The 17783-nt window shown below is 33.2% G+C and overlaps 1 protein-coding gene across 1 annotated transcript; it reads right to left on the bottom strand.

Annotated features, from left to right (window-relative positions):
* Positions 1 to 106: 106 nt before the first annotated feature.
* On the bottom strand, positions 107 to 14901 carry LOC124533205 (sarcoplasmic calcium-binding protein). The gene is made up of 6 exons (XM_047108392.1): positions 14676 to 14901; positions 3182 to 3391; positions 2673 to 2834; positions 2276 to 2416; positions 1448 to 1567; positions 107 to 983 (listed from the first exon to the last, which is right to left on the bottom strand). The coding sequence occupies exons 1-6, from the start codon at positions 14775 to 14777 to the stop codon at positions 873 to 875; spliced, it is 846 nt and encodes a 281-aa protein (XP_046964348.1). The 5' UTR covers positions 14778 to 14901; the 3' UTR covers positions 107 to 872.
* Between the last annotated feature and the right edge of the window lie 2882 nt (positions 14902 to 17783).

Below are 17783 nucleotides of genomic sequence, written 5' to 3'. Positions count from 1 at the left end.
TCAGTTTATTGTCAGTCGGTATATAAATGCTTTAACAACATGACTAAAGATACATTGTTTTTTTTTATTAACAGACTTCGATGTTACCATAAAATGTTTTTTTTTTATTTTTCCAAAACAGATTGTTTACTTCTAATTATAAAATTTATAACGTCCTTCCAAAATCGTATCGGTACATACATTTAATTTTAAGTCATGTCATTCCATCTAAAACTAAAATATAAACTAGTACAAACAACAGCTCATTCGTTGTTTTAATATTAATTGACACTTACGGTAATTTTATAATTAAGAAAATCATATCGAAAATTGTATTATACAAAACTTTTTGATTATATATGTCTTCATAGATTGTCAAAGTGAACACGTCACACTAGTAGCAGTGACGTCTGGCGTGTCAAACGTAGCTGTCACGCAGACCAAGGCAATGAAGTTGTTACTTTTGATTTAGTACTTTTATATTGCAACATTCTATCGACACATAAATAATCGAAACAAAAATTCATATAAATCGTCATATTCAAGCCTGACCAGGGACCAGAAAAATATTGGATTTTTTTTATCTAAATGCTTTCTTTAAAGGAGACCACCAAACATAACTGTATGTGGTGAATAATATGATTAGGTATCTAACTATGATAAAAAAAACCAAATCGGTCCACAATACTGACAAGGATTTCCTTTCGGTCCTATTCAGTTAGTCTGTTTCAGCTATATTATTTAAATCAACATTTGATGCAAAGAAGAGGCAACATGATGTTAAGTAATCGAAGCAAAATAGACACAGATTAATTCACTAATTAGAGCTGACGTGATCTCTTAAGGGCTTTGTCTGTTGTATTTTTCCAGTATGATTTCCCCGTCTTATAAGATTAGCCATCGATCAACGGCCCCCAGAACATCTTGGACACTCGGGAGTCGTCTTCTGTTGTGAAGAAATCCTTACCGAGTTTCACGAATTCTTTCAGCGACAATTTGCCATCCTGTAACAAATAAAGTACCATTTATAATCTACGTTGATTGTGAAACCATTATCGATTTTAAAATAGTGGTGGTAGGGCTTTGTGCAAGCCCGTCTGGGAAGGTACCACCCACTCATCAGATATTCTACAGCCAAACAACAGTTCTTGGCATTGTTGTGTTCCAGTTTGAAGTTTGAGGGAGCCAGTGTAACTACAAGCATAAGAGACATTTTAGTTCCCAAGGTTGGTGGCGCATTGGCAATGAAAGAAATGGTTAATGTTTCTCACAGCGCCATTGTCTACGGGCGGTGGTGACCACTTAGGATCAGGTGGTCCATATGTTCGTCCGCCAAATAATAGCATTTAGGTAGACTGGTGAATGGGCCACCTCATGTTTAACACACCCATAGAAATTTTTGGTGTGTCACGCAATTCCAAGGAATATGGGCGCTGGTGACCCCTGACTATCTGACGGCCACACGTACCCCGTTGACGTCGATGACGGCGAAGGCGACGGCTGCGTGCTCGTTGTCGAGACCGAGGCACTGGAAGAAGAGCTTGAACTCCTTCACGGAGATGAATCCAGACTTGTCTTTGTCGACTGCCTGCAACATAAGAACCACTGTTAAATAAATAAATAAAATAAAAATAAATATGAGACAACATCATATACATTACTCTGATCCCAATGTAAGTAGCTGAAGCACTTGTGTTATGGAAATCAGAAGTATCGACGGTACCACAAACACCCAGACCCAAGACAACATAGAAAACTAATGGTAATCTGCATCGACTCGGCCGGGATTCGAATCCCGGCCGGCCCGACCTCAGAGTGGCGTACCCATGAAAACCGGTGTACACACCACTCGACCACGGAGGTCGTCAAAGTTAAGATATTTATGTACTTTTTCTGACTTAAGTCAATTCTGATCACAAGAAGACAAAGGACAAAAAACATTTGATATAGAATTGACGGGATACCAAATGTATTGTTATTATTGGAAGGCTTTATGCATCAAAGATTTTCTTCATGGATTTTCGATACAATTACGTTTTGAAAGTGGATGTTATCGGACGTGGATCTTTGGAAGTACAATTAAAGGGGATATAATAAATATAATAAGTGGAATTGTGTTGTTTTATAACTGTATATTAATCAAGAACTGTTTGTAGCGGTCACAGCTTGGCGGTAAACAGCTCAATAAGCAACGTTGTAAACTGAATGTATCTGCCTTTCCATCACATTTGACAGTCGCAATTGAAACTTACAGTGTGCGTAATAATTAACTTTTGGTAGTAATTCCTAAAGTTACCTTAAATAAATAAGGGAGCCATCTGTGGGCCTTCTTCTTCAAAGTCTTGTCGTTGAGCACGTGGTGCATATCTTCTAGATACTGCTCCACTGTTACGAAGTTGTAGGGGTCTATGGCACCCCATTGTTCTTCCCATGTTAACTGCAAAAAAAATCCATTTTAATATCTAGGTCCTATTGAAGTACCCTATAAAACCCCTATCGTGCAACGGCTAAATAATTACTACTTTTTGTAAAATTATACAGATTAATAAAATGTTTTACAAATTTTGTTAGGATGACATCATTATTTTTTAATTATTTTATTTCTAAAACTTAATTTAACCAATGACGATGAACATTGTCAAACGACTAACTAAATTCTCTGTTCTAGTATTTTATAAAAATTAAATACCAACCTTAATTATAGCAGTAAATTCGTTCGCTTGCTGCTCGTCTAGATGTCCTAAGGACTTGAAACGCTCCGAGAAGAGCAAGAAGTCATTAAATGAGATCAATCCATCCTTGTCTACGTCGAGGATGTTGTGTACTGTACGCATTTTCCGCCGCCAAAACTCCGACTAGAATAAAAAAAAGCAAATTAAATTAAAAGCTTATAACATTATTAATAGGCATGAGTAAGCAGCCACTTCTGTCAATGTTTGGGCCAAAAAAAATGATTCTACTGCAATATTGGATACTTTTTTGGAAATTTTGGAAATCTTACATATATACATTTTTGTTCTGTAGCGCTGATGCGCAAGATGGCAAATACTAATATGTTAGAACTAGTCATAGATACAAGGGAAGTGAAAAAAAATTAAAGTGATATCAGCAAGCATTGGCATTATCTAACAAACCCAATAAGATACAACATGCAATTACATTTTAATTGATCTACATTATCTGTAAAACCATCTAAACTCACTCGATCGAATCCCTTGCATTCTGTATCACAGTCGGAGTCGCTTTCACTATCAGATTCCTTTTTCCTCCTGTTCTCTTCGGGCCTGCCGTGGTGTTTGCTGTAGTTCCGCCTCAGAGCCCCAGCATGCTCCGAAAGGTCGATGTCTCTTTGATCTTGGAAAGCTTGCAAGTAGCATACCTTACCATTACACGTTACTTTTGTGTGAATCAACTGTAACAATATAATTGGTAATTAATTTACATGCCAAACTCTGCGTATACTCTACTTGGTAAGGCTCTGCTCAAGTTTGGCTCTTTGGGCATTTGCAGTTACCACTAATATCGAATGTAAAGCCATAAGTGACAAAAATAGAAGAATTGTAAGTTATTGTATTGCCGATGTCTGTGGGCAGGTTTGACTATCTACTACTACCATCAAGTGAGGCATTTGCATATTACCTTCTTAACATGAAATAAAAAAAGAAATATATATTTATGTTTAGCTTTTTGTTTTAGCCTTTACAAGATTAGTAACGCGTTTTACAACAGATTAACATTCGAACGATTTAAAACGCACCTCTTTGGATCGAGACCATCGAACAAAGGTGTTTGCTACGGAGGCTAGGTAAACGCCCTTCCTATTCAACCTTGAAACAAAACGGACAAGCAATCGCTTATGTAAGCGTGTATAAATTCGCGAAGGACGTTAAACAGTCCTCGATACAAATGGTAATTTTGATATAACCTTAAATACAATTCTTTTAACGCCTTCATGTTTCTAGTTTCTACTAATCATAAGAAAAGTTATACGTGTGTTGTTTGTTAGACTCGACATTCAAACAATATTAATATAGTTTGGTTAATAGGTAGTAAGTAGTTAGTTATCAAAGATTAAATAGAAAATTCGATATTTAAAAAAGAAAAATGAAGAAAACTCTAAATTTATTCTTGTCTTGATGACAGTTTATTAGTTTGTGTAAATTAATTTCATTAAAGATTATTAAAAATTATATTCATCGCTAAATAAGAGTTCGAGAAGATTCTAGAAAACAAAAAAGACCGTTCACGACTAATTTCTATGAAATGAATCTATGGAGTGTTTAAATTTAGTATATTAAACATTGCACTTATTACTATAAATTATTAATAGTCAAAGTATTACCACCGAAATATCAACTATAAACCGGTTGAAAACCATTGAAAGTTATATCAACATATTTTATACATATACATATGTATATGAGATGGGCAAGCAGTAAATCTTTTTTATAAACAGGTTTTAACCATGGTTTTATAATGGGTTTTTCAACGTCTGATTTACATATGGCACAGGTTTATATTTACGAAATAATTCTTACATAACGAATAGTTTAATTACTAACATAGTCACTTATATAATGCTTCGAAATATATGTATAAAACAGACGTCTGTAGACTTAGATCGCAGTTATATTGATTTGCAATTATCTGACCGTAATACAAACCATTAAGCCTATGCCAATCCCTTAGAATATTTTTTATGCGTTAAGTATTTATAGTCCAGTTTCGCAGTCCCTATTTGGAAGATAGCCCACTGATTGAAAATAAAAATTACGGAATCAATTGCATACAATGCTGTGTTTACATTCTTCATTTGTGTCTACAATTAAGTCTCGCGTCCGGCGTTGATGGTGTTTACTATACTATCGTGAAAGCATATGTCATAAATACCAATGTGATGGAATAAATACGAAAAATTACATAAACAGTGAAGCATTTGGCAATGTGACTGCTCATTATGATCATTATCATTACATAGTATAAAACAAAGTCGCTTGTCTGTATGTATGCTTAGATCTTTAAAATTACGCAACGGATTTTGATGCGGTTTTTTTCATTAGATAGAGAGACTCAAGTGGTTTTGGTATATAATATATGGACTTAGTGGACTGTGGATTTAGTATCAGCATTGCACACGTGCGAAGGCGGGGCGGTTCTCTTACCAAAACTTTTACTGAAGTTCAATCAACCGCATGTCCTGATAATGTACTTCAAATTGAGTCCAACACGATTTATATTTTATCTGGTCGTTGAATGGAATCAATTGCTTTTTCAATTGACTAATTTGATGTTGGCGAAAATATATGTACACTTGATTGAAACGAATTGACGTTTTTGCATGTACAGTCGCGACACGATTTAGATGTAGCATCGGCAAATTTAGTAAAACTGATTACTGCCGATTATACAATCAATAACAATAGCTGCCTATCGCGTCATTCAACGATATTCGTCGCTATAGATTCTCGCGTCAATTCAACCCGAGAAAGCAAGTGCATGTAAATCGACCTGTCAAATTGAGGATTATATTATATTAAGTCATATGATATTGTATTACTAATTTTTACGTTTGTGTAAAGATCATATTCACATAAGAAATAAATATTTATAATTTGGGATAGCGTACTTATTTGAATGTGATCGGTTTTACGAATTTTGCCGATGCACTTAGATGTACTAAGTTGTGTCGTACTATAACAGTTTTAGTTTATATATGTATATGTATATGTTAATATGAACTGAACGATTTTTAATAAGACTTATAAGGCCTTCTTCCAGTATGACTATAAGCACATAACGTCTTGGATCAGTGTTTATTGACTTCACAGTCACAAGTCACACATAGTCACGGAGTATAACAAAAATCTACTATATATACCTACTCAAATTTCGATTGTAAGACTGCGTCCAAAAATATTACTTTTTATAAATATGATTTATTCTTATCAGTAAGAAATAAAGACGTTTTAAATAACAGAGATGCAACCAATGGACTAAATATACTTATCTAAATTATATATAAGTCATTTCACAGACGAATATTAAGACAGCTACTGCCGATTGGGAACCGGCAACAAACTCAGTAGTTACTCTTTTCCAACACATAGACATATTTGTAGATGATAAGAAAATACTTGGTGGATAACTTATTTACATTCACAAATGAAGTATCATTAGTCTAAGTGCTCCAGCTCCCATAATGCATTAACAAAGCCCTCATTGCTGATGCCATTAAAGACCAACCGATACTGATTGCCCTTTTCGTATACAAATGGTCTTTTTCGTCAACGTATTCCATATCTATAGACAATGTTCTTAATCGTTTGACTATAATAAGTCAGACTTCTGTAATGTTTAATCTTTAGGCCATGCAAAGAAAAGAGTGTGTTAAAAATGTCTATGCTTTCGTTAGTTTTAATAATAAATGTCAGTGTATTTCCAGACGTAAAGATATTAAACTTTAAAATCATTTTATTTGTAGACCATTGACCAATTTATATCAACGACTTTAATTTGTGAAAGAGTCCATGTTTATTTTTACTGGTATGCACTTGTAATCCTGTTAAGCGTGTCTGCATCGTTTTTCTGACTGCCTTTCTTTATGTGTAACACATAAAAAATATTATATTTATAACTATAACTAGCTGCGCCCGTGACTTCCGTTTCAATTTTACAAATAAGTTTTTGTTTCAGCCTAAGTTATTCCTTATTATATCAGCTGTCTGCGAGTGAAAGTCCCCTCGAAATTTGTTCACCCGATCCAGACATTAGCCGGAACAGACAAACAGACAAAATTGAAAAAAAAATATATTTTGGTATACATGCGTACTCATTAAAAAGGGGTTGTTTTAATAATACAAAATAACATTCCAATTTTATTACATTTATGTTTAAATGAGATGAAATGGTTAATTTTACAAATATCGACAACAGCCTGAAAGTCAATGAAATTTAACCGAACTTAAGTATGTATGTGGTTGAGTGTACTATACGAAGCTCCCTGCGCGTACGCACTACACTTGCATAAGACGGTCAACGACCTTATTATCATAGACAGTAAACGCAACTATGTCAACTTCAATATTTACTAACTTCAAACTCTGCCTGAGTTATGACGTATTGACATAAAATATGACATAACATTATTAATTATCTATCATTACTATACGAAATGAGACCAATATTATTTGGTGTGGCAATCAGTTTTGATCCACGGATATTTGCATTAAAAAAAACTTTACGTAAACCAATTTAAAAAAAATTTAAATAACAAATAAAACACGAAAGTAGATATAATTAAAATACAAAAACAATTAACACATACGACCATTCAAACAACATTTATACAATGTAACAATACTATGTTATTAGAAATAAATAATTTTAAATGATTCTGAGATATTCGATAAACATTTTACATGTTTATTCCACTAAGTAAAAACTAGTTTGTCAAAAACTATACCAGCGACCTAATTTGTATAAGAGACTGAATCGCATTGATTTGGAGGTAGAGTTTGTAAACTTTGTACCAATGGAATCAGATACCACACAACAGAGAACAGTGCTTCTTGACGATGTTTCTTTTCCTCTTCAACCCTCAGATGCCTTGCGAAGGTTAAATAAAGATTCAAATGATATTTTTCAATGTAAACTTGGTATTATGCAGATGCACTCAGCATGGCCTTAGTCGTTTACGATCTTTTTATTAATGACATACTAACGACAATCAGAATGATTGATATCGATTTGGCCTCAAAGTAAACGATTTGCAAATTAGTTCCAAGGTTCCAATATTTGTAAAACGTCTTAAGTAAATGTTTTTTGTATATAACTATGCATTAAGAACTGGTTTAATGTGTCATTTTTATATAACAGATGTTATAAAAAAAATTAATATATTTAATGGGTAGGTGGTCAAAATTATCACAACTCACATGAAAGTAGGTGGTCACTAAAACCCTTAGACATCGGAGTGTACAGATCCTCAAAATGATTAGCCTTGTAATCTAAAATATTACTTATGTGATTTGAATCTGTCATTACACTGGCTCACCGAACTTCAGAGCGGAATGCAACAAGTTATTCCACTATTTTAATTATACTACTGTTAGGGTCGTCGCTGTGGTTTCAAATGTCACTTCAAAAGTTCAAATGCTTGTATGTCAAAAAAAAACCATTCTACTTTTTTTTATTCTTATATTAGTAATTCCACAGATATGTTGTCTGTGCCATTTGTGTATCTATTTTTATTTTGTTTTTTTTTTTTGTCTTCTTATTTTTTGACCAGACAACATGATCTATTTATTGTTCTCGTTTTAATAAACTTTCTAAATTATCTAAATATCTTAACCGATATTTTAAGGTCCACAATGTGTTTGCCTATTGTTAGCATTTGCGCAAGATGCGGGTACGCATGCGTAGGCCGCAACGAAGGGTCATTGAACTTGCTTCTTAATAAAGTTAAACTACATTTTGGTTACTTTACGATATGTTACATTTATTACTGACAGACAGACAGAGTTACTTTCACATTTATAATATTATTATTGATAACTAGTGTAGTGTGTACGCAGCTGTAGTAGCACATTCATTTCGAAACTATTCCATAATTAATCTGTATTAAATAAAATAAATATTTAAATAATTATATAGTCAATGCGACTATTCTAATATTCTAAGGTAGGTTTTGGTGCCACAGTACCACAGTACGCATGTATATTCAACCGCCAAACTATAGGTACTTAATGTTGTTATGTGTTGTGTGTACAGACACAAGCAATATAACATCTTGGCTACCCATGTTGGCTCCACATTGGTGATGTGAGAAATGGTTCATATTACATATAGCGCCAATGTCTGTGGGCGAAGATTACTTAGCATGAGGTAGCCCAATTATTGGTCCTTCTAAATACATTTTTTTAAAGGGATAGCATACTTCCACCAAACTCTGGACCAACGGCGTCAACTCTCTAAGAGAAATATTGAAAATTTCTCAGTTCGTCACCTGCAGCTATTTGTGCTAAGCTATGCTAAGCTGTATTCCAACCATAAAGTAATCTATGTGTACTCACTGTGGATTTGCGAAAAAAATGTGTTTTCCACGGCGACGAAATTGTTATCAAATTTTGAAGGTATAATTAAACTGGATGTAAGTAGTTAAGTGTAATAGTATTGTATTATAAATAAATATATGTTAATCATAAAATTTTACATATAGTGCACAATATAGCTGAGTTATTAGAAAATCATATGAAAAACGTATAATACATTTGTTTACATTTATTCCTAGATTGATTGGAATGGACTAAACTGCTTTTTAGGTTTCACTTCATCGGAGTAATTACATTTACAATGGTGTATTTAAACATTGCTTGTTAATCCAAATTATCATAATAGAATCGTATTGACAGAATCAGGAATCACTATAGAAATGATTAATGTATATGGACGGTAGTTACCGTCAGAAGGCCCATTTCTTCGTCAGCCTTCCTATTATAAAATTATTTAAAAAAATATACGAACCTTTAACAAAAAGCCGCATTCAAAAAAAGAGATTCAAAATTAAAAAGCGTCCATTTTAGGCCTGGGCGCCTGCGTTTTTTTAAGAATCGATTTGGTTACCTGCTACCTGTATACGTAATAACTTAAACTTTGTTGTCTATTAAGTTGTACACGTTATATACGAATTTTCGAAATAATCTTTGGCAGGCCTAAATATATTGCTATCTTTATCTAATTTGTACGCGTTAAAGGGGATAGCAAGTCTTTTAGACCTGGAAAATCGACATCAGCACACAACAGATTGTAAATCAAACCCAGATCTTAACGAATTTTTGAGGAACATTTTAGAAATTAATTTGGCTAGAAAAAGGCAATGTTTTTCTTCTCATTTATGATTGATATATTGTTTTAAGTATACATCATCTACAAGGTTCAGTTAGAAAGAACAATAAACAAAAATCCTGTTTTAAAATCCTGTACACAGCTAGTCAAACGTGTTTTACAAAGATAGAAAATTAAAATACAGCAAATGTCAAGAGCTTGTATAATATGTATGTTACAATCCATTTTGTATATTACATAAATACCACACAAAAATACTGATAGCACTTTTTAATATCATTGGTTTGACTTTTAGGATAATAATATTTAATAGTCGTCGCTCGTATTATGAGGTCCAACACTTAGGAGCTGAACACGTTTGTACTACAAGGAAAGATCCTTGGAGTACAAACGCGCTTCGTAACAAATTTCAATAAATTCGAATCTCTTGTTTGGCTGTAAAAGAACAAACAATTCTACAGACAGACGGTTACTCTCGTATTTATATCATTAGACTAGAAGATTTGCAAATCTCCATTAATTAAAAAAAGTATGTAAGTTGTAATTAAAATAATGACTAGTCCTGGGAATTGAGGTCGACGCCCATAACAGTACTATCCCAAACCGCAAACTTTTTACGAGACGAGAGAAGAAATTTGCTCATACGGATACTAACAGTCCATAACATTATTAAATGACTACCCATTATTAGATAAACGCAATATTTATACATGCCAACGTAACAATTATTGAACACTAGTATAGCGACCCGCCCCGGTTTCGCATGGATGCAATGCTGATAATATACTACAGAATTTGTTTATTTACGACATCATATTAGAAACTTCTAAAATTATTAGTGTTTCTTTACTGTCTTGTCTATATATTATATACAAAAATCTTTCTCTCGAATCACTCACTTTATTTAATAGATATTAAAAAAAAAACCACATCAATATCCGTTGCGTAGTTTTAAAGATTTAAGCATACATTAGGATATAGGGACAGAGAAAACGACTTTGTTTAATATGTAATGATATAGAGTACAGTATCATTTAAATAATAGATCCATTGATTAATAACAAACAAAAACAATTACTGGTGCTCCCAAAGCTTTGTTTACAGCCTTACTAAGGTTATACTTTATAGTCAATACCGTACAAATATCACGTAGGCTTCGTCGATGAATTGTTATCAACCGTTTGTTGTTAATCACGATCAAACCAAGGCCAATCTTCATATTAATTACTTCCTGTGTTAAATGTATTTAATTTTATAAGTTCGTTTGATCTGCGTCTCATCTCGTTTGGAATGAAATAAGCAAACGTGCGTTTTAGTATGAATTTTCGTATCTCACTCATAAAAAGTTGACAACCGACATACGCTGATACGCTATTTTGATACGTAAGTCATATACATTATTTGAATACTACGATCAATCTTCCATAACACATTCTGACATTTCACATTCTTGTTCTAAGGTGACTTCTGAATATATTCTTTCAGAATACTTTTACAGAGTAAATTGATGTCTGCTTTGCTCATAGTCAATGGAATTTGAAAATCAAGATACTTAACTTATCACTTATATGACTTTTTAATTCTTCAATTAAATTCTTAGTTTAATAGCTTTTAGTTGTGGCGGCAGGGCACAGATTATTTCGCCAATGTCACGTAGGATGGAGAAGACACGAATGAGATTGATCGGTTTTTAATTATTATGACAGTACACAGACTGTCCAATGGTAATATGCTCATTGACATCTGTCACATTGACAATACGTCGCCAACCACGATATTAATGATAGACCGGGAGATGATAATGACAAAATATTTGGTCATTTGTACCAGTATGGCGGTTCTTCAGGGGTCTAATCACGTAAAGGCAAAAAGGAAAATGATTGTCGTAGCGCTCGCACCGGCGGCCCACTCGCGTGGGCATTAACCGAACGCGTCGGAAAATTAACGATTCTCGAACGATTTGTTCCACAAAAATGCTTGTATTTTCAGATAGTCGAAAAAAAAGAAGTAGGCGGTAGCGTAATGCCATACTTCTCGGGTGTGGCTTACAGCCCGCCATACCGACGCGAATACGTTAATTTTAATAAAACAATTCAACCATTTGTACCAGGCTAATTTTTGCATAGCTAATCATCGTCGAGTAGCCATTCACGAAAATCACCTTGCCATACTTATCCGACTGTTCCCAATGGCCGCCATACCACTGCAAAGGCGTAATTTTTTTTTATCGCCAAACGATCATTTACGGTCATTTTCCTTTTTGCCTTTACGTGATTAGACCCCTGAAGAACCGCCATACTGGTACAAATGACCAAATATTTTGTCATTATCATCTCCCGGTCTATGATGTTATAGTACGACACAACTTAGATGTATTATCGGCAAAATTCGTAACACGGATCACATCCGAATTAAGTACGCTATCCCATATTATCAATATTTATTTCTTATGTGAAAAAAATTTAAATGAGCACAGTGCTGTTTTAGACCCTTTTGGAGACTCATCAAACAAGTTTCACAAAAAAATATTATCAAAATTGTCAGCTAACTAACTTATTTTGTTTATATTTGTATGTTATTATTTTACTATTATTGCTAATTCTTGTCATTTTTAATTAACCTTGATTTACTAACAATTAATTATTTGTAAGTTTGTCATCTCCAACTGTATCTCTGCAAGTGGTATTCACCTTAATAGGTAATGCATTTAGTTTTAAGTTGTATTAAAATTGTATACCTTTGTACGTGTTGATGTACTTACCACTGGTGAATCTTAAATAAATAAATAAATATTTACACAAACGTAATAACTTGTTATATCGTCAATTTGACACTTCGATTTACATGCACTGGCTTCCTCGGGTTGAACTGACGCGAGAATATAGCGACGAATAGCGAATGGCGCGATAGGGAGCTATTTATATTGGTTGTATAAATCGGGAATAATTTTATTGAAATTGCCGATGCTACATCTAAGTTGTGTCGTACTATATTATTGTGCCTGCAATATACACCGACCCATACGTACATAAGCATGGAAAGTTAAAACACAAGTTATCAATGAAATTCATCACAAATTTCAAAACAAATAATTAAAAACATTCTTTGAAGTCTCCGAAATGAACTGTTAAGCGTTTATTGTTCTTTCAGTTACCTCAGACAAATATTTAGCCACATTATCATATGGCAGATGGCCCATTTACTTCGTCATTAAATAAAAAAAATACAAATAAATGTGTAATGAGCACCTTAACCAGCGGTCCGTGCCCTTAACAACGACATATTAAAATTACCACACAATTGAGGGCAAATAAAACATCAATGTCACATTGAACTATCACCCTTATGTACTAAGAAATAAGGTATAAACAAAACTGACACAAATTATGTATCAGGGGGGATTGATAAGAGTTTATCAGAGGTCAAAATTATTATAATAAAATTTTAACAGATAATTATTTATATTGTTCTATTTTATTATTATAAAAAAACTACATCGTAACTATTTTAACAGCCAATAGAATAATACTGTTACATATATGTATACCTATACCTATACCTATACTAATATATAAGTAGAAATTGATTTGTTTGTACGTAATAAACTCCCGACCGATCAGATTATATAATTTTTTTCATTGATAGATTTGATACTTTACTCCTGAGTAATACTGTTATAGTCATAGTATTACTGTCTGTATGTTTGTTACCCTTTCGTGGTCAGATCACAAAATATAACTTAATTAAATAAGGTATGAAGCCAGTTTGAACCCCAAGGCAGAACAAGGGCTACTTCTTTTACCGATTTCTAAAAAGAAGTGATAACCTCTTCGGTTCGACATGTACATATGTAACATGTGTTAGAATTGAATTATATTTGAGTACGATCATCCATTTAGGCTTCCAAGCACGTGTGCTTAATTATTGTATGTTTGTATATTTGTTAAGAAATTTCTCGAAAATTAAGAGTAGTATTGCGATGATAATTTTTATTTAATTTAGGTAAACTTCAACTTAGGGAACCGTATAAGTGCCATTAAAATCAGTCTAATAGTTTTATAGATATTGTAAGTTCACTAGCTGTTTCTGATTTTTGAGTTTGTATAACTTTTTCATAAATTATTTATAATACCTATAACCAGACTACCGGCCCCTTAAATCGTAAGCGGAGAACCATTACATTATCTTAAAATTTTGCATCAATTAACTGCAAAGCCGTGTGATAGTCTAGTATATTATATATCAATATAACAATTTGTTTAGCCCGGATTTCTAATTTTTTTTTTGTATCCACAGAAAAAATATAAAGATACACGAAATGCGATAGCGTATTTTTTTTTGTTCAAATATTTTTTGTGCCCGCAATCTCTGCTGTGTTCAAGTTTTTCTTATTGTATTCTATTAAAAATAGTTACGTAGTTACTAGTATGTAATAATTTTGCTGAGATTATTAGCTATTATTTTGTACCTTAAGAAATACTGTATTTCCGTTTGCTAAGTTTGGTTTTAATTGTATTTAACAACTTTTTATTATAATTATCGATACTCCTTATTTTTTTTAATAACCAGTTTAATTCCTTCGTAAGAAAAGGAACAATACTATCCTAAAGGAATTTATATATATACTACAACATAAAACTAGTAAGTTAAGCTGGTGATATTTTTATTACTTTTATTTTCAAACGCACGGGAGCGTGCTCAAGAATGCGGGGGTGACATTTTTTTAGAGATTAGGCGGCCCATTTTAAAACTAGATAAGTATTTCATATCTAACTTAACAAGGTACCTACTTTATTTTATACTATAATCTATATGAAACATGTTTTTTTAAAACATAACAGTGTCAAACTTACTTTCATCTGATTCTGGACACTGGTATTAGAAAGAACAGCCGCTGATCTTTCTAGTTTGGATGCAGCCGAACGAAATCCAAGTCTCATTAGAGACAACGCCATTTTGTCACGTTCACAATCACAACTTCATCAATAAATAATATTTATAATAATTAAAAAAAAAAAGGAAATTTTTAAACAATCAAGAACACCGTTGTCAAAGCTCACGCAACTATGTTTGATTTGAAATTCGAATGTGTTCGGTTTTATTGGTAGCTCGCGTAGGAGTGGGGCGAGCTTGCTCTCGACCGGTACGAAAGTGATTAATGATACAATCAAATATAATTTTTTTTTAACTATAATAGCCCTTAAATTCATTGACTAAGGGTCTTTTTCGAATGAATGATATATGCAAAATAAAACATGCGGTCTTCGTAAACGTTATTAGACGTACGTGTCGTATTAATACGTTTGTTTTTGTTTACCGGCGTCGTGCTTAAAAACGTATTTCAAGCGATTCTGGCCCTTAATTATGAGGTAATTAAAAAAGAAATTGTTAATCGCATTTTTTGTCATTTTAGAAGCGATAATATTTCGAGGGCGCTGTTCTCGATAGTGGTATTTACTTTTGTCATGAACCTAAGTACAATTTGACTACGCTAAACCTTACACGTAGGCAACGTAGGCGATAGTCAACTGTGATTTGGGTTAACGGCTGCCAATATTGTGTCTAGATAAAGTAATTAAGACATATTATTGTTTTAATGATAATTAATATTCATTTTATTTATAGATTTTCCTTATTTGTTTTATAAGAAATGATTAAAGTTAACATGATTTTGCACACGTAGTCTTCAATAAAAACGATTATGTCCATAATAATTACATCTCCACAATAATGTCTCAGATTGTTTTTTTTATCACAATAAATGCCATGTCAAAGATCCAACTGCTGTCAGCTGATGTAAAATTATATTAATATAGTGTATAAGTATTTCCGTTTTAATCCAGGGGGTAAAAAAATCCTAGGCACCGATAATATAAGGCGCCCAAGAAGTTAACTTAAAAACTTTTTGAGAGTAGAGATCGCCAGAAGACTGCTTGCCTGCTCATATAGACTATTGAGTTGTCCTTTTATTGTATCAATTACATTAAACATCTTAAAATCAGAGATAATATCTGCTTTGTAAAGCGTTGGTTATCAGAGCCTAAGTTTTCGCGGTCGTGTCAGATTTGTCGTTGCCTCGGATAATGAAAGTCCACCCGTATTTGCGCACTCATTTGGGCATTATAATATGTAGCCAAAGATACATAAAAATTGACTATTTTTTATGCTTTAGGTACTTTTTTTACGAGCAATACATAAGTCATTATTTCTCGTAAATAATACAGGATAAAAATAAGTTATTATGGGTTATCTGTGAGAGATAGACATATAATATACCACCGCGGACTTTTTTTAAAAACATATTTAAGGTAAACAGTATGGTAGTACAATATATTGATCTATCTTATAGGGTTCAGGCAGCGTTTACAATGTTTATTTACGACATCACTTCAGAAACCTCAAAATTATCAGTGTTCCTATACCATATTGCGTATGTTTTATACTTTTACTTTTGAATTAGACTCTCGATAAAAAAAACCGCATCAAAAGCCGTCGTGTAGTTTTAAAGATCACACATAATATCATACAAAGACACCGGTAAACTTTTATACTACGCAATGAAGACGTGACAACCAAGAGCTACACAGTTTTTAATATCGATACGTCGAACTGGATGCTAAACGAAGATTGATGTTTAGTTAGATTAGATGATTGAGTGACTCAGTCCGCACTTACACATGGCCAACATCCCGCAAACATTGGTATAAAATATTATTCTTAACAATTATGTGTAACACCTGTGTAATCAGTAATTATCTTTTATTATTATAATACTTTATGTATTTGACGAAGGTTTTCAACCAAAAAAACATTACCAAAGATAGCAGTAGGGGTTCTACCAACCTTATTTATACTTCTTTGTAATAAAATAACGCATAGCTGCTTTTGTGATCGAAACGAATCTATTTAAAAATGTTAGTATATAAATAAACTTAGGATAGAATTAACCAAACAGATAATGACACTACATATTTATAATTTGTTCGTCCAACGAAAACGCTTACCATATTTATACCAATAAATACAATATGAATACGATAAAAAATAACATTTAGTCATTCAAAAGTTAAGCATTAAAGTTAAAAGTATTTTAGTAATTGAATTGCAAATTAAATATTTGATTTTTTCTACCAATACTCAGCATTATCATATGATTTTGTAAAATATTTACATGAAATTTAAATTTATGAAATGCAAACGGAAGACGTCCTAAAAGGCTTCGCCTGTAACAGAGCTACCTCTACTGAGTTACTATTCTTCGATTTAGCAGAAGTCTGGTTCAACAATGGTTTTTGGTACACATATTGCAAGACTGATTGACGAATCGTACTTTCTGGAACCGAAGTCAAAGATACCCTCGCCTCGCTCTTGCCAGAGCAATAGGCCTTCAGGGCTCTGCATCGCTATCCCTTATATGCCCGTATACATATATGGTCACGATTAGACAGTTCCAATCAGCAGCCAACGCACTAGGTTGATTTAGAAAATGGAAATGGGGAATCGAGTAAAACGCTGATAAAAGTGTAGCAAGACAATTTGCTGGCAACATCAAATGGAATCTTGAAAATCCAGAAGACATAATACCTCTCGACCAACCCATTATGTACGCTCATACTATATAACGCTCCGCAAACTACCGATTACGTCCTCAACCGAAGTGCAAACCCATAGGAAACCTATGAAATTGAACCAGACCAATTTTGTAATATTTGTACGTAATACGTTTTAAAACATAATACGAAGTGTGTTTGCGCGGCGCTGGTTGAGGCGTGGTGTGGTTTCCGTTAGGCGGCTGTTTCATACATTCATCACTGTGGAGGCACAAAAAATCGGCCGGTATTCGTAATATTGTTCCGTTCATTATTGCGGAATTGAAATTATCATCACGTAACAAAGTTCGTACAACTAATGGCACAGGACTTCTCGCGCTGTCACCGCCCCTTTTAGAGTTCGATGCCATC

Source organism: Vanessa cardui, chromosome 10, assembly GCF_905220365.1.
Source record: "Vanessa cardui chromosome 10, ilVanCard2.1, whole genome shotgun sequence".
Taxonomy (NCBI): Eukaryota; Metazoa; Arthropoda; class Insecta; order Lepidoptera; family Nymphalidae; genus Vanessa; species Vanessa cardui.
Note: the sequence above shows the minus strand (reverse complement) of the source record. Positions and strands in the feature narration are given on the sequence as shown.